At 46.2% G+C, this 22,577-nt stretch overlaps 1 protein-coding gene and 1 long non-coding RNA gene across 3 annotated transcripts; one reads left to right on the forward strand and one right to left on the reverse strand.

Moving 5' to 3' along the window:
* Positions 1 to 240: 240 nt before the first annotated feature.
* On the reverse strand, positions 241 to 6,383 carry Men1 (menin 1). Of its 2 annotated transcripts, none has more exons than XM_052712722.1 (10): positions 6,286 to 6,383; positions 5,449 to 5,909; positions 4,373 to 4,581; positions 4,073 to 4,201; positions 3,685 to 3,725; positions 3,515 to 3,602; positions 2,670 to 2,806; positions 2,172 to 2,307; positions 1,659 to 1,823; positions 241 to 1,475 (listed from the first exon to the last, which is right to left on the reverse strand). In XM_052712722.1, coding segments are annotated over exons 1-10 (1,851 nt in total). In that variant the 5' UTR covers positions 6,288 to 6,383; the 3' UTR covers positions 241 to 992. The 2 variants fall into 2 exon arrangements, with proteins under 2 accessions (XP_052568682.1, XP_052568684.1); XM_052712724.1 differs by having other exon boundaries at positions 6,274 to 6,382.
* Positions 6,384 to 6,502: 119 nt separating this feature from the next.
* Positions 6,503 to 22,469, forward strand: LOC128094375 (uncharacterized). The gene is made up of 2 exons (XR_008212942.1): positions 6,503 to 6,926; positions 20,051 to 22,469. It is a non-coding gene; the product is annotated as an uncharacterized LOC128094375 (long non-coding RNA).
* Positions 22,470 to 22,577: the final 108 nt, after the last annotated feature.

Here is a 22,577-nt window from a genome sequence, read left to right on the forward strand (position 1 = left end):
GGCCGTAGGGGCGGGGCCAGGCTGGGGCGGGGCCAGGCCGGGGATGCCCCTCCGCCTGCCTGGCCAGGAGGAGGCGCCCTGGCTGCGCGGGGAAGTCCCCTAGCTAGGGGCGGAGCTTAGGTTCTTCCCCACCCGGATTCTCGAGGCGCTACAGGTGCGGAGCATGAAGTTCAAAATCCAAAGGCAGAGTAAAGTGGACGTCCACTCCCTGCCCCATCCTCGACTTCCCAGATGAAACACGGACACATTTTTTTTTAACAAAATGTATTTATCTTCCTTGAACTAAAAAATAAATCTATGTACAAAACAGGAAGAGGCTGGCCCTCCCCCACCCCGTGCAGATTTCCTCCCGGGACCTCGGGGAGGTTCCCAGAGGGTTGGAAGAGGTCCTGCTCTGTTCTGGGGCCAGTTTGGTCAGGAAGGGGGCGAGGCTCAGTATTCACAGACAAGAGTCGAAGCTTCGTGTCCTGGACTCTAGGGTTAGGTAGGCGAGGAAGCGAAGATTTCCAAATTCAGGCAGCAACAAGTTCTTTAGGGTTGGAGACTGGATTCCCCAATGATGGAACTCTAAAGTGCGGAAATCTATCCCTAGGGACTGAATGGAGTCCTTGGTTCTCGGGTTTCCAGGTAGCATCAGTGTTCCTGGGCTAAGGTCAACCTCAGCCCCCAAGTGGGAGGACTGACAAACTGCTGAGGCTTGACTAAGGTTCCTTCCCATCGCGGGCCATTGAATTTCGGGGGTTGGACCTTTAAAGATTGGTTACATGGACCTACAATGAGGTTCCAATTGGCCGGCTGGTGGGAGATGAAACCTAAATTCTAAGAACCGAGCCACAGCCTAGAGGAGCTAACTGAAGGTTCCCAGTCACTGCAGGACAGCTCTGGGCCCCCTTGGACTGTGGGTAGAGTCTGGGCTTGAATTAGGGAATTAGGGTGAAGCCTGCTGAGATTGAGAGCAGGGCCTGGGGCCTGGTCAGGGAATCCCCAACAGTTTAGAGGCCCTTTCGCTGCCGCTTAAGGAAAGAGAGTGTGTAGTCGCTGGGTGTGGACACTTTCTGTTTCTTCATCTGCACTTGCGACTGCGCTGTGAGTTGCAGCTTGATGGCGCTCGAGTTAATCTTGGTGGCCACCAGTAGCTCCTTCATGCCTTTCATCTTCTCGCTCTGGAAAGTGAGCACTGGGCCCTCCGGTGGTGGCGATGCTGCCGGTGCTGGAGCCTGAGCAGTACTGCTGACTTCGGGGCCACGGGCAGTACCTGGGACAATCCCTGGCGTTTTCCGAGGTGGTCCTGACCCTGTACTTTGCCCAGAGCCTGGGCCCTTGTCCAGTGCGGGCTTCTTGGGTGGGGGTGGCTCCTCAGGTTTGGACTCGCGGCGAGGACCACGCCGACGGCCTTCTCGGGCTTCATCCCCCCACGGTTCTTCAGCCTCTGCTGCCTCTGCTTCGCGGCTAACTATGTGCACTTTCTGCCGCACCTGAGCAAGAGTGCAGGCCAAGGGAAAGGTGGGTCACCAGGAGAACCCTGGCTCGGCCCTGGCCACCCCTCTAGGAGTCTCCTTTCGTCTGTACTCACACAGACAGGCACAGGCAATGATCTCACTCCCCTACCGGCTACTGTCCCCACCTGCAGTTCCCACCCCCCTGCACAGGGACCTCACCTGTCCCTCGAAACGGCCCAAGGACTGCACAAGGAAAGTGGCCCAGCCTACATGCAGCACTGGTGTGGGGCTGCCCTCCTCCCATTTGCAGATGCCATCATAGAATCGCAGCAGGTGGGCAAAGCACTCTGGGTCCTGGAGGGCAGAACCTTGGCTCTGGGTGCCCTGAACAAGAGGGAAGATAGAGAAGAGGTCAGCCCTGGCTCTATCTGGGCAAAGCCCTGGTTTCAGTTAAGGCAAATGCAGGCCAGGACCTCCTTCCTTTTATAAAGCCCACCCTTGGTATGCATGTGAGGAGAGGAAGTATACCTTTCCTCACCTACAGCCCAGCCCAGGTGAGGACCTGGCCATGAAAGAGATGGCATCAACCTGAAGGCTTTAGTTCTACAACACCCTCAAGTCCCTTAAACTCAACCCAAGCTATCAGCTCCAGCCAAAGAGACTCCCCAGTCCTGTCCATGCAGTCCAGTATGCCTAGGAAGGAGGGTGGACCAATGGAGTCCTGCCCTTCACCTGGGCTTGCTCCCCTGGCCGCTCCTCGCCTGCTTCTAGCAGGCTGGCTGCTTCCTTCAGCAGATTGGGAATGACGTCGTTGGCCACTTCAAAGAATTCCTTGTAGATCTCCTCATCTTCCCGACAGTAGTTGTAGCTGTGAGGACACACAGGATTCAGGTGGACAGTGCCCCCACAATGGGACATCCCACTGACTGTCATCCAGATGATGTGACCATGTTAGCTCAAGGCAAGATGAAGGAGTGGGATGTAGGGGCTGGACTAGAAATTGGGCAGAGACAGGGGCACCATAGATAAGACAACTGACTATAGAGCAGAAGAAATTGGGCAGAGAGAGGAGGGAAGCAAAGGCATAAGCCTCTTCCTGGGTAAGGGTAGCCTTGGCTGTATGGGGCTGATCAGAGAGGGGACAAGACTTGGGACAAGGTCTCACTCCTGGATGACTGATTGGAAAGTGACAGAAGGCCAGGCTGGAGGCCCTGGCAAGGGAATCCTCACTCTTGGATAACAGTGGCAGTGTCGGCCCAGGCCTGCAGAGCTTCGCGGACATTGCGGTTACGACAGTGGTAGCCAGCCAGGTACATGTAGGGATAGATGTGCTCATCCTGGTAGTAGGTCTTGGCTGAGGCAATTCCCTGGAGGGTAGAGCAGAGGAACCTCAAGGAGGTGGCCCCCAGCTAGCTCCCTGGGCTAGCACAAATGCCTCATCAGTGATCCGCTACCAAAGGAGGACCCCAAAGAGTCCTCCCGACTCCAATCCTGCCTTCATTCCCTTCTGACCCCTCCTGGTGCTCCCCACTCTCTCCCACCTCCATCCCAGGCCCGAACCTACAGACAATAGCAGTGGTGACCCCATAAAACAAGGCCTAGAGAGGGGCAGGGCAGCACTCAGACTCAGGGCAGGTCTCTTCCCCACACGTTCCTCTACAAAGACTTCCAAGCCCAACCACCCTCCTACCACACTGCGCAAGCTAACACCTCTCCACAGTGCTACCACAAGCTTCGCCAGGACAGTGAGGGAGGCTGAAAACTGAGGGCTTGTGGGACAAATCCAGGCTCCGCCAATCCTAGGCTGGAGGGCACTTCTAAAACCCACAACTATCCTCATTATACATGTGCCTGATACAAAGTAGGGCAGGAAATACCCTCCAGCACACAGTTCTTCTTTCTTTTTTTTTCGTTTTTCGAGACAGGGTTTCTCTGTGTACCTTTGTGCCTTTCCTCGAACTCACAGAGATCCGCCTGCCTCTGCCTCCCGAGTGCTGGGATTAAAGGTGGTGCGTTTTTCACCTACCTCCTCCCAATCCCCAGAAAAGAGTTGCTGTTTTCTGAGATGCCCTCACCTTGTGATAGAGCGTGAGTGGGTCTGGCCGACCAGGGGTAGGCTCCAGCTCCTCCAGATCCGCCAAGTTCCCTAGTGCCATGGGGTACCTAGAAAGAGATAATAAACCGAGGCTGTCACCCAGTCCCCTGGCTCCCCCAAGGTCTAGTCTGACCATATCCCTCTACTGACCTTTCCAGATGTCCTAGGTCATACAGCAGCCAAAGCAGCTTCTAGAGCCAAAGGGAAAGAGGTGTGAGTGAGGAGAAGGGAGCCGCCTGTCAGGTACAGTGGTGTCCAGAAGCAACAGGGCCCTTCCACCAGAGAAGAGCCAGAATTCAAGACTCAGTCCTTTCATAACGCAAAACCTTTCATGTCTCAACTCCATTCTCCCTTGAGCACTGAGAAAGGCCAGTCCATTTCACAGAAGGGGAAGGGGGCCTGGGCAGAGGTGAGCACTGAGAAAGACCAGTCCATTTCACAGAAGGGGAAGGGGGGCCTGGGCAGAGGTGAGCACTGAGAAAGGCCAGTCCATTTTACAGAAGGGGAAGGGGAGCCTGGGCAGAGACAGTTTGCTCACCTGCTGCAGCTGCAGCAGCTCCAAGGAGTCAGTGTGAAGATCAATGGAAGGGTTGATGGCACACACCATGAACGCCACCTCCATCTTGCGGTCACAACGCATGTATGATCCTTTTAGGTACAGCCAGCTCTTGGAAAGGCACAAAAGTAGACATCTCAGGATGTCGTACCCTGAGCCTGCTCTAGGGAATGGCAACTTGAACCTGCCTTCCCCCTTGATACATACACACACACAGACGGTTGATGGGATGAGAGGAGCATGGCCAGGGGAGAAAGGGAGAGATTGGGGGGGATACAGTACCCGCTCAGCCACACCAGCGTTGACCGTCTGGCCCCTCCGATCTTCGTTGCCTTTGCCATGCCAGGTGACCTCAGCCGTCTGCTCCCCGTTGGGCCCAAACACCACCCAAGCATGATCCTCAGACAGAGCCAGATGGACATCTCGGAGACCCAAGGCCTGGCAGGCTCCCACCACTGCAAAGGCCACGCCCGAGCTGTCCAGTTTAGTGCCTGTAGAGGAGGGCAGTAGTGAGAGCTCTGGCCTGGAAGAAGGGGGCCATGCCCCCCTCAACACCTCTCAAGCCTGTGTCCAAGCCTTATATGCCCCTACCCATCATACCCCCCTTCTCTTCTATACTCAGGACCTCTCCCATTAACCCAACCCCAGCAGGAGACCTTCCTGGATCTCAGCTCCACCCAGCCACAAACTGTCCCTCTCTTTTTACATTACGCACTTCTGTTAACATAATGATTTAACCCAGTGTATTCCTGTCCGCCGATTAGACTGTAACAGGGAGAACAAACCATGACTCTACGAACCCCCCACTCACCCACACCCTGGGCCCACGCCTTGACTAATAGCTCTACACTTTTTTTCTGCTAAGCTCAGAAAGAGCATCCAATTCTTGCTCAATACCATGCATCAGGAGCTGAAGCACTTTGCAAGTCCTAAGCCTTCTTGAGCTCAAGTCTGTGTTTCCTTTCAAAATATTTTCATAGGCATCATCTCACTTAATTGTTTCAAATGTATCCATCCCTTTGTCCTACTTCCCCAATCTGTTGTCACCCTCTTTCCCCATATGCTGGGCCACCAGATTCCTGTGGCTCATCAATGGCAGGGTTGGGGGTGCTGAAGGAGTAGAGGGTAAGATCTGGTACCAAACGATCAGGTTCCAGTTCCAGCCCCTGTCATTCGGACATTGGAACATCATTTCCCCTCTTCGGGAGTCTATCTCCACAGCTGCAAAGGAGAAATAATACCTGCCCCACTATACAAGGTTTACAGGTCTCAGATGGGCTGTAAACCATATTGTTCAGACAACCAGAAGAGGTAAGCCAACATTCGTTTACTCCCCTGACCACCTGTCTGACTCCAACCTGTGATGAAGCTGAAGAGGGACTGGATGTGGGCACGGTCCTTGAAGTAGGAGCGGCTGAGGCTGTTCCATATGACATCGGAGACCTTTTTTACCAGTTCGCGACTGGAAACGCCCCCCTCTCGCGGGTAGAGGGAGAGGTCGACAGCGCCGCGGATCTGGGCGGTGAATCGGGCATAGAGGGCAGCAATGATGGATAGGTCGGCCACCGGGAAGTAGGTGAGGCCGCCAGGAGGGTCGGGTGCAGGGCTGGGCTGGAAGGTGAGCTCGGGCACGTTGGTGGGGATGACACGGTTGACAGCCAGGAAATGCTCCACGAATCCCAAGACCAAAGAGAGGAGCACCAGGTCAGGCTCCTCTCGGCCCAGCTCCGCAGCGAACAGGCGCACCACGTCGTCGATAGAGCGCAGAGGGAACAGTGTCTTCTGGGCGGCCTTCAGCCCCATGGCGGCGGGCGGTGGCCTGCGGGCGAGCCGAGGGAGGGAGGGTCGGGCTCGGCGGGAGAGCCCCCTCCCAGGCTCAGCTAAGGCTCTACCCTCCGCCACAATTCTGCTTCGCCAGCCGCTTCGTCCTGCGCTCACGGGCGGCGGCTCGGTCGCTGAGACCCTTCAACCAAGGCTGTGGGGCCTTCTTGTTCCTTACAATCCCGGGACCCCCCAGCTCCGATGAGGCTGCGTCCCAGAGACCTCTCCGGGGACCCTCAAAGGTCACCCCTCCCGGTCCCTATGACCTCTACCCGGCCCTCTGGAGCCTGTCCAGAAGGCAAACCCAAACCAGCCTCCCGCAAGTCCCAAGGAGAGTCCTGGCCTCGGTCCCCCGAGCCCACCTCCGCGCTTACATCCCACACAAGGCACCGCGGGGCCCGCCGCCTGATGCCTGCTGGGAAATGAAGTCCCGCGCCTCCTCTGGCCGCAGCGCCTGCCGGGAAAGAGGAGTCCTTACACGCCCCGCCCTCGCCAAGTCTGGAAAAGATAAGATAGTCAAGCCCGCAGTGGCTTATGGGAGAAGTAGTCTCACTGCTCCAGTGTGGGTAGGCGGAAAAAACGCGCTACCTTCCTGAACTCCTCAGCTATTGGTCATTTTATGGTCACGCAACCCAGAGGTTCCGCAGTGCCAACTGGGAGATTGTAGTCCTGAGTCTAAAGGCTCTCAGGCTACGGTGGCGCTGCTGCCGTGTATATTATGGCCAGTTTGCAAGATGTGAGGGAAACTTGTGCTTTAAAATACTACAAGGGTGCTGGAGACCTGGCTAGGTTGTTGAAAGCACTAGTTGCTCTTGCAAAGGACCTGGGTTCAAGTACCAGTACCCACACTGTGGCTCACCATCTGTAACTGCAGCTCCAGAGAATCCATGCCCTCCTCTGACCCCCCCCCCCCCCCAGCGCCGATATGATGCACAAACAAAAACATGCAGACAAAACATTGACACTAAAAAGACTGCACAGTTGGACACATCAAGACGGAGACAGAAGGATCTTGGTGAGTTCAAGGCCAGTCTGGTCTTTATGCTAGCCAGGTATGATGCAATACCAGCCCTTGGGAATTAGAGGCCAGAAAATCTGGGCGTACTGCAGAGATCATTCAGAGTTAAGAGCTTTGGCTGCTCTTGTAGAGGACTCTGGGTTCTCAGCAGGAACATGTGAGCCCGCAATTGGGTCTTTAACCCGGTTCTAGGGATCCAATGTTTTCTGTTGACCTCTGCAGGCTTCAGGCAGGCACCTTTGCACACACATATGTGAAATAAAATTTAGAGGAGGAGGAAAGGAGTTCAAGGTCAGTCTTAACTTTAGACAGGATCTTGCTTTTTAGACGGCCTCAGCCTCCACTGTGCTGGTGTTATAGGTGTACACTACCTGTTTACATGGCACAAACTCCTCACCTTCATGACCTCATCTTAACTAATGACATCTGCAGTGACTCTGTTTCCAAAATGAAGTCTCTGTCTGAGACTAAGACTTCAGTATATGGGGCTGAGGAAATGGTTTAGCAGGTAAGAACACTTTGCTGTACAGCATGAGGACCTGAGTTCATTCCCCAGAATTCACTTACGTATCTGGAATCCTAGCACTGTGGGGCAGGATCGGGGAATGGGGGGTGAGGGTGGGGGTTACAGACAGGAGGATCCATGGGGCTTCCTGCCTGCCAACCTAGCTTCAGGTTCAGCAGGAAGGCCTGTGTGAAGGGGAGAGGAGAGAGTGCCAGAGCAGGGTGCTTGGTATGTTTCTGCTTTCTGAATCTGAACAGGTCCTTGCACGGGCGCAAAGACATCACATGTCCACAGAGACACAAACTTTGTTTTGTTTTGCTTTTTGAGACAGCGTTTCTCTGTGTAACAGCCCTGGCTGTCCTAGAACTCACTCTGTAGCCCAGGCTGGCTTCAAACTCACAAAGATCCGCCTGCCTCTGCCTCCCAAGTGCTGGGATTAAAGGCGTACGCCACCACTCGGCCTTATTTTGTTTTTTAAAAAGATTTATTTTATCTTTTTTTGTTTGGTTGGTTTTTTGAGACAGGGTTTCTCTGTGTAGCTTTGCGCCTTTCCTGGAACTCACTCTGTAGCCCAGGCTGGCCTCGAACTCACAGAGATCCACCTGCCTCTCGAGTGCTGGGACTAAAGGCGTGCGCCACCACTGTCGGCTTATTCTATCATTTCTAATCTGTGTGTGTGTATATGTGTAAGTATGTGCACATGAGTAGGGTGCTGCATGAGCCAGAGGCCACCAGATCCCCTGAACTGGGGTTACAAGCAGCTCTGAGTCTCCCGTGGGTGCTGGAAATTGAAGTTGGGTCTTTTTTCTTTTAGAGATTTATTTATTTATTATGTATAGAGTGTTCTGCCTGCACATTTGTCTGTAGGCCAGAAGAGGGCACCAGATCTTATTACAGATGTGGTTGCTGGGAATTGAACTCAGGTCCTCTGGAAGAACAGCCAGTGCTCTTAACTGCTGAGCCATCTCACCAGCCCCCGAAGTTGGGTCTTTTAAAAAAACCATACTCTTAATGACTGAGCTATCTCTCTAGCTCCTTAGTTAGCTTTTTGAGACACGGTTTCATTAACTTTAGTAGGACTAGTCCTCTGACCTCAGACTTGCTAGGTACTTGAAGATGTCCTTGAACTCCTGATCCTCCAGCCTTTACCTAGAATTTGCCACCACAGCCAGCCTTAGAATAACTCCACATTGCCACAAAAGGTGACAGATTCAGTAAACCAGTCACATCGGAGTCCTGGAAATAACAAGGGTTGAGCACAGAAACCGGCTTTCCCACACTGCGTTTGTCTGTCTTCTGTAGTGGCGCCTGTAGGCTCCTCTACAACGTTAACACTAGACAGCGCTCTGAACCCAGGTTTGTATTGATTCTGCTGAGGACTTCAAGTCCAAATACCCTTAGTGGCAGGGAGTTGGTAGTTTGGGGCGGTATAACTGCATGTGAGTGGCCTGTGCTCTTGAAAGTTACTTCATACAGCTTTTTATTTTCGTGGTTCCTCCTCGGCTGTCGACTAGGATGAGGGTAAATATCTCCTTCCCAGGCACTAGATGTCAGAAATTCATTGAAGCAGGTGATAAATGCAAACTTTGTACTTTCTATGAGAGGCTTATGGGGTCAAAAGTAGCTGCTGATGCTCTGGGTGATGAGTGGACGGGTTTTGCATTCGAATTAGTGGTGAGAATGATAAACAAGATTTTCCCATGAAACAAGATGTCTTAACTGGGCAGTGGTGGCGCACACCTTTAATCCCAGAGCTCAAGAGGCAGAGGCAGGTGGATCTCTGTGAGTTTGAGGCCAGCCTGGTCTGCAGAGCGAGTTCCAGGGCAGGCTCCAAAGCTACACAGAGAAACTCAGTCTCAAAACAAACAAACAAACAAACAAACAAACAAACAAATAACTACATGTCTTAACCCACAGCACAGTGTGCCTATTGTTGATGTTGAGTAAGGGTGTTGCTGTTACAGACCAAGGGGAACCGGAAGAGGAAGTCAGGTGCATAGGGGATGCCAGTCTGACTGTTCTCAAACTGGTTCTTGTTTTGTTTTTGTTTTTTTTTAAAAAGAGAGAAAGATATTTCTGGACCAACAGATACTGTGCCTCGGTGGTGGTTGGAGCTCAAAGGAGCTAGCAGAGTCCACAACCTTTTCAATCTTTCTGAAGAAGACATCCCCAGATGTTTTCAGAAAGCCCTTAAACAGAGAAGATAAGAAGCCTAGGACCAAAACACCCATGATTCAGCATCTTGTTACTCGACATTGTTGTGAGGAAACAGTGCACTAAGAAAATGAGCAGGGGCTGGGGAGATGGCTCAGGAGTTAAGAGCACTGACTGCTCTTCCAGAGGACCTGGGTTCAATTCCCAGCATCTGCATAGCAGTTCACGACTGTCTGTAACTCCAGTTCCAGGGGCTCTGACACCTTCACACCAATGTAAATTAAATGAATATTTTTTAAAAAAAGAAAACAAAAGAAAAGGTCTGTAGATATGCTCAACTTTTGGCCAAGAGTCTGAAAGAAGCCAAAGAAAAATGCCAGAAACAGATGTAGGCTGTCCTCGCTGAGAGTGTCTACTTCTAAATCTTAGTCCAGTCAAAAATAAGTCTTTAAGACTAATAAATAAAGCCGGGCATGGTGGCTCGAATCTTTAATCCCAGCACTTGGGAGGCAGAGACGGGCAGATCTCAGCAAGTTCGAGGCCAGCCTGGTCTACAAAACAAGTTCCAGAATAGCAAGGGTTGAAGGGTTGTTACATAGACAAACCCTGTCTTAAAAAAAAAAAAAGGAACAAATACATGGTCAGAAAGAAAAAAGAAAGGAAGGAAGGCAAGTTATCTAATACATTCATTTGTTCCACCAAGCTGGACTTATCAGAATCTTTTTTCTGTCTGTCCAGATCCTCTTTACTTGGGTGAACACCCAACAACTCCCTCTTGTGAAATAACAATTCAGAGTCACACGGAATTATCTTAATTCCTTCTGAGGGTGGCAGCAGCACCCCTTCCTTAATGACATAACAACATGCCACTAGATGGTCTCATGTCTAAAATAATTTATTTTGATTTTGTGTGCATTGGTGTTTTGCCTGCATGTATGTCTGTGTGAGGGGGTCAAATCTTGGAGTTACAGACAGTTAGGAGCTACCATGTGGGTGCTGGAATCCTCTGGAAGAGCAGCCAGTGTTCTCAACTGCTGAGCCAGCTCTCCAGCTCCATCTTTTTTTTCTTTTAATTTTTTTTCTTTAAGATTTATTTATTTAGCCAGGCGGTGGTGGCACATGCCTTTAATCCCAGCACTCAGGAGGCAGAGCCAGGAGGATTTCTGTGAATTCGAGGCCCGCCTGGTCTACAGAGCGAGATCCAGCACAGGCACCAAAACTACACAGAGAAACCCTGTCTCGAAAAACCAAAAAAACAAAACAAAAACCTATGTATGCAATGTTCTGCCTGCATGTATGCTTGCAGGCCAGAAGAGGGCGCCAGATCTCATTATAGATGTTTGTGAGCCACCATGTGGTAGCTGGGAGTTGAACTCAGGAGTTCAGGAAGAGCAGCCAGTGCTCTTATCTCTGAGCCATCCCTCCAATCCCAGTCTTTTTTTTTTTTTTACCACTTATTTATTTAATAAAGGCATGCATGCCACAGTGCACATATGTCGAGGTCAGAGGACAACTTTCAAGACTTAGTTCTCAGGCTGGAAAGATGTCTCAGTGGACCTTGTAGAGGACCCAATTTTGATTCCCAGCACACACATGCTGGCTCAAATCAGTCTGTAACTCTGGTTCCAGGGGATCTAATGTGATCTTCTCAGCAAGCACCAGACACACATGCATGTGGTGCACAGACACACATGCTGGCAGAACACGCAGACATATAAAATAAAATAAATAAATCTAAAAAAAATTCTTGGGGCTGTAGACATGGCTCTATACTTAAGACCCATTTGCTGCATTTTCAGAGGACCCAGGTTCAGTTCCCAGCACCCACATGACCACTCACAACCATTTCTAAATCCAGTTCTAGGAGGTCCAATGCCAACTTCTGACCTCCAAGGGCACTGAATGTACAGGTGCACATGCATACATACAGATAAAACATTCATACACGTAAAATAAAAATAACAAATATTTTTGGAAAGAATTGGGGGAACTTACCAGGCGGTGGTGGCTCACATCTTTAATCCCAGCACTTGGGAGGCAGAGGTAGGCGGATCTCTTTGAGTTCGAGGCCAGCCTGGTCTGCAGAGTGAGTTCCAGGACAGCCAGGACAAGGATGTGACTTTGATACCTGGAAACCACCTAAAGGTTGCAGAGGACTGGTTCCACAAAGTCATCATCTGACCTCCACACCTACAATCATACATACCGAGCATAGTAAATGCAATTTTAAAAATGTAACTAATCAAGAACATATAAAAAAAATGTAAAAACTTGGAAACGAGAGTAGGATTTGGTTGGCTTTTTCTGGGTGCCAGGGCAGCAGCCATTACTCCAGTTTGATGAGGGATTGCTTTAGGTCTTAACTTCTTAGAGGTTTGGACATCCCTTCAATCTGCCCAGCATCTCCACTTGGACTGTCTGTTCCCCAGTAAACAGAAGAAACGTTTCCCTAACAGTCTGACAGCGTTTGTCATTATCACTTCACCCAAGTCTTTCTAGAACCTCTTGGGAGGTAGGGTTTATGTTTTAGGAACTGTTTAGCTTGTGTGTGTGTGAGTGTTTTGCCTGTGTGTCTGTGTGTGCAGGAGTTGTGCATACCTTGTGCCCACAGAGATCAGACGAGGGTGACATCCCCTCAAACTGGAGTTCTGGATGGTTGTGAGCCACCATTTGGGTGCTAGGAACAGAATCTGGGTCTGACTCTCTAGTCCAAACTACTCAGGCCCTGGAATTCTACAGTGCACCTGCAGTCTCCTCCCCACCAGATGATGGGATCCCACCTTCTTGACCCACATTCCCTCCAGCGCTTATGGCCTGCCCTGACTCCAGGGTTCAGAACTTAACCTCCTCTCTGTCCAGCTCAGTCTGGGAGTCTGGATGCTGCCCAGTCATGGAAACCCTGGCTAAGAGCAAGCAAGACACCTGTAAGGCCCCCCCCACTTCCACAGATGCTTACCTGTGTGAAGACTGGACTGCAGAGGCCTTAGCAGGCCTTGGATCCACTCCTACACTCTCCACAGACTCTGCCTTCCAAGTTGCCTCCTGCCAACTACAAACCTGAATTCTTGGGGCCTCTGATGCTGGCTGGGTTCGCCCCCAGGAGATGGGAGACAGAAGGATTGGGTGCAGAGTAAAGAGAGAATTCCCTCCAGGCCTCCCTTCCTGCTCAGCCACAGCCAAGGTCATCTCGGGCAGACCACAGCTGTCAGGTAGCACCACTGTGTCTTCCCATGGATAGTCTGGAGCACTAACCCCACCCCCCCCACCCGCGCACGCGCCCCACTCGCTGCTAGGATCCTGGGGTGCCACCCTCCTTGGAGAGGCTCCCTAACACTACCCACACATCTGTAAGCCAGCTTTCATTATCAAACTGTCCTCATTTACCCTATTTGAGCGTGTCATCTGATTCCTTTTTTAAAAGTTTTTTTTTTAAATAAATCTTTTCAAGATTTATTTATGTATTTATTTAGTATCTGTGCATGTGCAATCTTCATGTACGCCTAAAGAGGGAATCAGATCTCATACAGATGGTTATGCGCCACCATATTGTTAGTGATATTTTGATTGTGTTCTGACAAATAAAGCTCACTTGGAGCCAGAGGGCAGAGCTAGCCACTAGCTGACCATAGAGGTTTGGAGGACTGTAGACAGAGAGGAGATGGGAAGTAGTAAGGCGGGGCTGAGAGAGAATCTTGGCCTTTTTGGATGGAGGAATGGAAGAGGTAGGAAGCAACTGGCGGCTGCTCCCGGTTCTCTGATCTTTCAGGTTCTTACCCCAATATCTGACTCCCAATTTTTTATTGATAAAGATTAATTAGATTTATGATTCATCTGGCATCCAACTTTTGGGGCACAAATCCATGAAATAGCTGCTTGCCCTTGGCTTTGCAGCCTCTGGTACCAGCACACAGGAGCTGCACCCGCCAGAAACACTGCACTGCCGCCTGGCTTTTCCTTTTCTTCCCCAGGCCCTCTGAGCAGTCTGGGATTTTCCTGTTGCAGCCTCTCTACAGCAATCTCCACAAGCCCAAACTCCACAGGCTCCTGGGCTCCAAACATTGCTGGTGTTAGCCCCTCACCACTGGCCAGCTCTGCCTTCAGGCAACTCTGTGCTTTCACTTCCTGCCAGTCACACATGCTGCTTTCCACGTTCCCCTGTGTCTGCCTTTCAGATGGCTGACTCTTTGGCTCCTTTTCCCTGTGGTTTGTGGGCTTTCCCTGGACCCCCTCCTCAGGCTGCTGATGCATGATCAGCGGCAGCTGTCCTCAGCCAGGTTCTGCAGAGCCTGTGTTCTCTACCCAGAGGTGCTACACATCAAAAGCTAGCCTTACACTTTACCATCATCATCATCAGATTTGGTGAGATAATTGGGATTTATTACAGGGGAGGATTTGTTAAAAAAGAGAGAGTTTTTTCCCCACATTAAAAAATGGGAAAAACTATTATGATGGAGGGAGTTAGGTCTCTGTACAGGTCCACAATGGATGGTTTAAAAATGGAACAATTAGCCAGGTGGCGCACGCCTTTAATCCCAGCACTCGGGAGGCAGAGCCAGGCGGATCTCTGTGAGTTCGAGGCCAGCCTGGTCTACAAAGTGAGTTCCAGGAAAGGCGCAAAACTACAGAGAAACCCTGTCTCGAAAAAACAAAAAAACAAAACAAAAAAAAGGAACAATTAAATGAGGGGATAATTAACTTAGCTATGACTTATATACTATTAATTATAATCATTATCAGTTTCATAATTGTTTTATCCTGAAAAAAGTTGGTTGATATCAATGGGAAATATGAGAAATCGGCTGATAATATGTAAGCCCAACAACTAATTACTAAAAATAATGCAATTTTGACTGATAAGTTAGAAGCCTTAGAAAAACTTATTAAAATATATATTAGAGATATTCAGACAAAGACAGAGGAATTTAAGGCAGAACCAATCTCATCATTACATTATGAAATTAGAAAGGAACAGCCCAAGGTTATCAAAAAACCAACCTTAATTTATCCGGTTCCCATACAGGAGCAACTGCCAAATGACAGGTATCCCCAAGGTTATGCAAGAGCTGACTGGATTCCTGTGAAAATGTTAGATTTGAGGAGATTTAAAGTGATAGTCTCAGGTGATATGCATTCACCTTTTGTGAGGCAGATGTTAAATTCATGGTCAATAGTAACAGAATTATCCCACAAGACTAGAAAGACTTGAATACAGCAGTATTGGAACCTGGTCCTCAATTACAGTGGAGGACCTGATGGAAAGATGAGACTAGGATAATTGAACAATAAAGTAAACAATTGAAATTTCCAATACTGACTTCTTGGAGAGAGCAATTATGCTGATGTACAAAGACAGTCTACATATGATGACCACACCTTAGCTCTATGCCATGTAGCAGCTTTGAATACTTGGAACAGAGTTGAAGAAGTTGGAAGGAGAACTGAGTCATTTACTAAAGGGCTCAAACAAAACCTTCACTGATCTTTTTTATAAAGATTGACTTCATCTGTAAATAGAATGATACCAAATTCAGAAACTAGACAAATAATAATTGAACCTTTGCCTTTTGAAAATGATAATTTACAATGCAAGAGGGTAATTAGGTCTTTAAAGGCAAGATCAGTACCCATAGAGGAATGGATTCAAGATACAGTCAATATTGAATCTCATGACCATGATGATGCTTGGATAGGAGAGGTGATTTCCAGAGGCTTGAAGAAAAATCAAAATGTCAGGTGTTTTAATTGTGGTAAACCAGGTCATCTGAAAAGGGATTGTAGGCAGGGTATTCCTAGAAACAATGTTTTTTCTAGGAATAATCCAAACAGAAGGTCCCAGCCTTCTGGAGTATGCAGAAGGTGTGGCAAAGGCCGACATTTGACCAATGAATGCAGATCAGCAAAGGACAAACAAGGTAACCCTTTGCCATCTGAAAATGCCTTGGGGAGCCTCTCACAGGCCCCATGTCAAATTTGGTTCAGTCATTCCCTGTCACCATGGGGGAAACACCTTCCTAGAGCAATTAAAGGACCTAATGCCTATTGTAAAAAACCACACTGCTCTGATGATAGAACAGCTTTAGAAGATAAAACAAAAATTTCAGCAGAAACCATAGAGCAAATATTTTGGCAAACATCTATAAATGATCAAAGACAAAAGTTAAAAATATGAATAAAAGACATTGTAATTGAGGATCTTGTAGACACAAGGACAGATGTAAAAATAATTGCATTAGAATCTTGGCATCCAAATTGGCCTCTTCAGGAGGTAAATGTTCAGCCTTTAGGGATTAGAACTTTATCTCGTGTAAAACAAAATGTGAGATGGGTCAAATGTATAGGGCCAGAAGGACAGAGAGGAAAATTAAAGCCATATGTGGCTAACATAACAATGAATTTATGGGGACGTGATTTATTATAGCAGTGGAATACCCAGATTAACATTTATCCAATCTCAGAAACAAACCATAAATAAATGTATGTTTCTGGGAAAAATATTAAAAGGTATTATAAAGAACAGTCACCAACCATTCAGGTTTACATAAACAGGGGACAACAGCTGCTGATCTTTCAAAGGTACCAACAGCCCTACCTTTAAAATGGCTAACTGACAAACCTGTCTGGGTGGAACAATGGCCTTTGACATCAAAAAAATTACAGGCCTTAGAACATCTGGTACAGGAGCAGCTAAATGCTCAACATATTGAAGAATCAACCAGTCCTTGGAATTCTCCTGTATTTGTTATTAAAAAGAAATCTGGGAACTGGAGAATGATAACAGATCTAAGAGCTATTAATAAGGTGATTCAGCCAATGGGCTCTTTATAGCCTGGCATTCCCTTGCCTTCTCTATTACCTAAAGGATGATCTATTATAGTGATTGATTTAAAAGACTATTTCTTCACTATACCTTTACACGAACAGGATAGAGAAAAAAGATATCAGTGGAGCCAGGTGGTAGTGGTGCATGCTTTTAATCCCAGCACTTGGGAGGCAGAGGCAGGCGAGTTCAAGGCCAGCCTAGGCTACAGAGTGAGTTCCAGGAAAGGTGCAAAGCTACACAGAAAAACCCTGTCTTGAAAAACCAAACAAAAACAAACAAACAAACAAACAAACAAAAAACCCCAACCAAACAAAAAAAGATATCAGTGAAAAGTTCTCCCATAAGGGATGTTAAACAGTTCCACCCTGTGCCAATATTTTGTACAACCACCATTGGAAATGATTCATAAACAGTTTCCTCAATCTATAATTTACCATTATATGGACAATATCTTACTAGCTCATTCAAATGTAGCTATCTTAGCGAAAATGTTTGAAGAAATAAAGAAAATTTTGCTCCTAAAAAATACAGAGGCGATTCTATTAATTATCTAAGTTATAAGATAGGTTTACAAAAAATTCAACCACAGAAAGTACAAATCAGGAGAGATCAATTACAAACTCTTAATGATTTTCAAAAATTGTTGGGAGATATTAACTGGCTATGGCCCACAATTGGATTGACAACTCAAGAACTAAGTAATTTATTTCAAACCTCACAAGGTGATAAGGACTTAAATAGTCCAAGAAAATTATCAGCTGAGGCTGAGAGAGAATTGGCTCTGGATAGAAAAGAAATTACAGGATGCACATGTGGATCGTTTGGATCCAGAGTTTGATTGTATTCTGGTTATTTTACTTTCTACAAATTCCCCTAAAGGAATTTTAATGCAGCGAGAAGATAATATCTTTTTGTTTAAGATTTATTTATTTATTATGTATACAGTGTTCGGTCTGCTCATATCCCTGCAGGCCAGAAGAGGGCACCAGATCTCATTACAGATGGTTGTGAGGTACCATGTGGTTGCTGGGAATTGAACTCAGGACCTCTGAGTCATCTCTCCAGCCCAAAGAGAATATCTTAGAATAGATGTTTTTTTAACCACAAAAACAGAGCAAAAAATTAAAGACCTATGTATAAAAGTTTTCTGAATTGATTCTGAAGGAAAATTAAGACTATATCAATTAGCAGGAATAGACCCAGCAGAAATTGTAGTACCTTTTACTAATGCTGAAATTTCCTCTTTATGGGCAAAAAAAAATGAACATTGGCAAAGAGCTTGCAGTAATATTTTGGGAGAAATTAACAATAAATATCCCAAAAGCAAGAAACTTCAGTTTATAAAGAGAACTAATTGGATCCTTCCTCACATTGTACAGGGAACACCAATTTGTGGACCCCTACATTCTATACTGATGCAAACAAATCAGGAAAGGCAGGTTATAAGTCAGGAAATTTAAGTAGCTCAAAGTCCTTATGATTCTGTTCAAAAGTCAAAATTCTATGTTATTCTCATGGTATTACTACCATGAGGTTTTTACCATTAGATTTTCCAGAACCTCTTAATATAGTTACTGACTCTAAATATGCATAAAGAGTTATTTTACATATTAAAATTGCTGAATTTATTCCAAACGATTCAGAATTGTCTTTGTTATTTATTCAGTTACAAGAAATAATCCAAAATAGAAATCATCCCTTATATATAAAACATGTATCAGATCCCATATGGGTCTACCAGGCCCTCTAGCACAACTATTGGATCTCACAGATTAACAACTAATAGATCAACCATTGGTAGGAAATGTGCTAGAAGCCTCAGGATTTCATAAGAAACAGCATGTCAATAGCAAGGGTTTGAAAAAGGATTTTTCCATCACTTGGCAATAAGCCAAGGGAATTATAAAGAAATGTCTGACTTGTTCTTTGTATAACCAACCTCCACTACCTGCATGAATTAACCCAAAGGGTACTCAAAGAAATGAAATTTGGCAAATGGATGTGTTTCATTTTGCAGGGTTTGGAAAAATAAAATATGTACACTGTACCATAGATATACATATTCAGGATTTCAATGGGCAACTGCTTTGAGTTCTAAAAAGGCTGATTCTGTAATCACACATTTGTTAGAAGTTATGGCCATCATGGGAATACCTGTACAAATTAAGACAGACAATGCTCCAGCATATGTCTCAAGTAAAATGAAAGGTTTTTTTGCATATTACAACATAAAGCATATTACAGGTGTACCACGCAATCCTACAGGGCAAGCAGTTATAGAAAGATCTAATCGAACTCCAAAAGATATGCTTAATAAACAGAAAGGGGTAATAAAGACCCCCAGAGGTAGATTGCATGATGCTTTATTAACTTTAAACTTTCTAAATGCTAATGAGAAAGGAACGACACCTGAGGAGAGACATTGGTTAATAGAAAAAAATACTGAATTAAATCAGCCTGTATACTTTAAAGATGTGTTGACCTCAGAATGGAAACCACGATATGTGTTATGTTGGGGAAGAAGATTTGCTTTTGTTTCCACAGGAGAAGAAAAGCTATGGCTACCATCAAAATTGATAAAGATTGGTTCGAACAAGAGAGATCTGTTGATTAGAAGAGGCAATAGTTCATTAAACAGCATGACCATTCAATCTAAACTAACTTAGAATAGTAATAAATGCTTTGATCAGATATAACTTGTCAAAAGGGAAACTCCTCAAAGTTAGGGTTGGGATAGGGTTTTGTTTTTATCTTTCTAGGAGAATGAAGGCAACCAGCTAAGGAATCTGAAGACCACTGGACAAATGAGATATCTGAAGAAAAAGAATGAATCATCCAGAGAAAATGTTCCAAGAAAAAGAGTAAATTGGCCTATTGGTCTGTCACATTTCCAACAGGATAAAATTTCATAAATCTTCCCAAATGTTTGTTTCTGTTGTTCTCCAAAGACACATATTGCAAATGTTCTTTTTGTAGTCCCAGTTCAATTAAAAATTAAAGCTGAAAAAAAAAAAAAAAAAGCCAGGCGGTGGCGGCGGCGGCAGTGGTGGTGGTGGTGGTGGTGCACGCCTTTAATCCCAGCACTCGGGAGGCAGAGGCAGGTGGATCTTTGTGAGTTCGAGGCCAGCCTGGTCTACAGAGTGAGATCCAGGAAAGGCACAAAGCTACACAGAGAAACCCTGACTCGAAAAAAAAACAATTAAAGCTGGTTTTGGAGTTGTAGTGTGGCTCTCTCCTTCTCTAAATGGAAGCATCCTTGTTAAAGGAAAATCCAAAAATCTCTGTCTCATGTCAGAAGAGCCACCTGGTATGGGACAGAAGAAAACCAAAATAAGGGACTGTTCTATTACCACTAATCTCATAATCCTTTGGTTTATTTTGACTCTTTAAAATTTTTCTTAAGGTATAAATATTATCTCAAAATTTTAAACTCTTTGTCATGATATTAATGATCATATAGAGTACTAACTAATTCCAGAAAAAGGCTTCATCTAGCTTCCTATACATGATTTCAATTTTGAATCTCTATCAGGTAACTAGGAATTAAGTTTTTGTCCTCTGTTTGTACATAACAAATTACAATCCTTTAACCTCTTGGAGATCTGCTGCATATAACATTTAAAATGTTTATGTTTCCTGCAGTGAACCATGATTATGTCTAACAATGACCTTTGAAGTCTCCAAACGGATGATGGGGGCCCCACAATGATTCCACTGGACCTATGGTAATGCCACTAACCTGACAGACACCACCCAAAGATCAGATGATTTGGACTACAAACAGCTCAAGACAATTTCATTCTTTCTTTTTTTTTTTTTTTTTTTTTTGGTTTTTTGAGACAGGGTTCCTCTGTGTAACAGCCCTGGCTGTCCTGGAACTCACTCTGTAGACCAGACTGGACTGGCCTCACAGGTGTACACTAGCACCACCCGGCTTTTTTCTTTTCTTTTTTTTTTTGGTGACAAGATATGTCTGCTCCTGGCAGCATCAATCTATTTCAGTGAAGATGATGGGCATCGAAGAAACTCCATAGGGAGTTTACTTTCTTTGTGGCAAAAGTTAGCCGCTGGGCAAGAAACTGCCCTTGCCTTGACTGCTGACAGTATGCTGTCCACATTGGACAAGCAGGACACATAAGAAAGCGAATGCTAAATTTTGCCAAGACAAGGCAGGACAGTCGTTCAAAAATCCTGTTTTACAGATAAGTCTGTCAGATATTCTAGACCTACAGGCTGAAGATGGATGCCCCAATGTTAGAGGAACCTTGGGTGACTGTCCAGTCAGCTGTTTGTCATTTCTTAGTTTTGGAAATTGTTTGCTCTGCACTTCTTGTTTACACAGGTAATATTATATCCTTCTCAGGTCTCTGATGGAGTTGAAGACTAGATAGTTATAGTTTTCCTTGTTACCAAATTCAGAAAAGAAATTCACAAAAGTTATAAAGTGTATAAGGTTGAGAGACATAAAAAATTTTGGGTTTGTAATGCAAGTTAAGATAGCAAGTGAATTAGGTACAACCCTTTGGACTCACCAAGATAGGATTAGATAATGGAGTATTTTTTCTGAATTTGTCAAATGCAAATGGACTAGACATTGTTAATGTAATTCTTGCCTGTATATAATTGTATAGTTATTGTACTTATTGCATATAGTTTTACTATGTTAGTTAAAACCTTCACTTTTTGTTTAGACAAAAAGGGGGAAATGTGTGATAATTTGATTATGTTCTGACAAATAAAGCTTGCTTGGAGAACTGGAGAGATGGCTCAGAGGTTAAGGGCACTGACTGCTCTTCCAGAGGTCCTGAGTTCAATTCCCAGCACTCATATGGTGGCTCACAACCCTCTGTAATAAGATCTGGCACCCTCTTCTGTGTACAAAATAAATAAATAAATCTTTTTTTTTTTTTTAAAAAAAAAAGCTTGCTTGGAGCCAGAGGGCTGAGCTAGTCACTAGCTGACCATAGAGGTTTGGAGGACTGTAGACAGAGAGGAGCCAGTAAGTAGTAAGGCATGGTTGAGAAAGGATCTTGGCCGTTTTGGATGGAGGAATGGAAGAGGTAGGAAGCAACTGGCAGGTACTCCCTGTTCTCTGATCTTTCAGGTTCTTACCCCAATATTTTACTCCCAATTTTTCACTGATAAAGATTAATTAGATTTATACTTCACTGTGTGGTTGCTCAGAATTGAACTCAGGACCCCTGGAAGAGCAGCCAGTGCTCTTAACCTCTGAGCCATCTCTCCAGCTCTAAAAGGTTTATTTTTATGTGTGAGTGTTTTGCCTGCATGTATGTAAGTGCGCCATGTGTGTATCTGGTACCTGGAGTTCAGAAGAGGGTAACAGATCCCTAGAAACTGGAGTCATAGATGTTTGGGAGCCACCATGTGGGTGCTGGGAATTGAACCCAGATCTTCTGGAAGAGCAGCCAGTGCTCTTAACCAGTGAACCATTTCTTCAGCCCCATTCATGATTCTTCCAGACATAGGCCATGCGTATGGGGAGATGGCTCAGTTCGTAAAATGCTTCTGTACAAGCATGAAGACCCGAGTTTGATTCCCCAGAACATAGGTGAGAAAGCTAGACATCGTGGCACACCTTATAATCCCAGCTCTTCAGAGGGATTATAAGGGATTATAAGGGATTATTGTGAGCAGGGACACAAATTCCTGGGACACAATGGCAGGCCAGCCTATGCTACCAAGTCCAGGATAGAGAGAGATCCTACCTCAAAACCTAACGTGGCTGGGTGTGGTTGCACACATCTTTAATCTTAGCACTTGGGAGTCAGAGACAGGTATATCTCAATCATATTGATGTGACCCTGGTCTACATAGTGAGTTCCAGGCTAGCTGCCAGAGATAGATAGTTAAGACCTTGTCTCAAAAATAAAAACATGCCAGGTGGTGGTAGTACAAGCCTTTAATCCCAGCACTTGGGAGGCAGAGGCAGGTAGATTTCTGTGAGTTCGAGGCCAGCTTGGTCTATAGAGATAGTTCAGGACAGCCAGGGCTACACAAAGAAACCCTGTCTTTTGAAAAACAAACAAACAAACAAAAACACCATCCGAGGTTCACAGCCCCTGAAGAACATTCAAAGCTGTCCTGTGGTCTTTTCGAGAGCACGCACATACACAGAGGCCAGCCTTTCATCGTCCATGAACCCCACTCC

The sequence above is a fragment of the Peromyscus californicus genome, unplaced genomic scaffold (assembly GCF_007827085.1).
Source record: "Peromyscus californicus insignis strain IS unplaced genomic scaffold, ASM782708v3 Scaffold_4__1_contigs__length_199733344, whole genome shotgun sequence".
In the NCBI taxonomy this organism is placed as follows: Eukaryota; Metazoa; Chordata; class Mammalia; order Rodentia; family Cricetidae; genus Peromyscus; species Peromyscus californicus.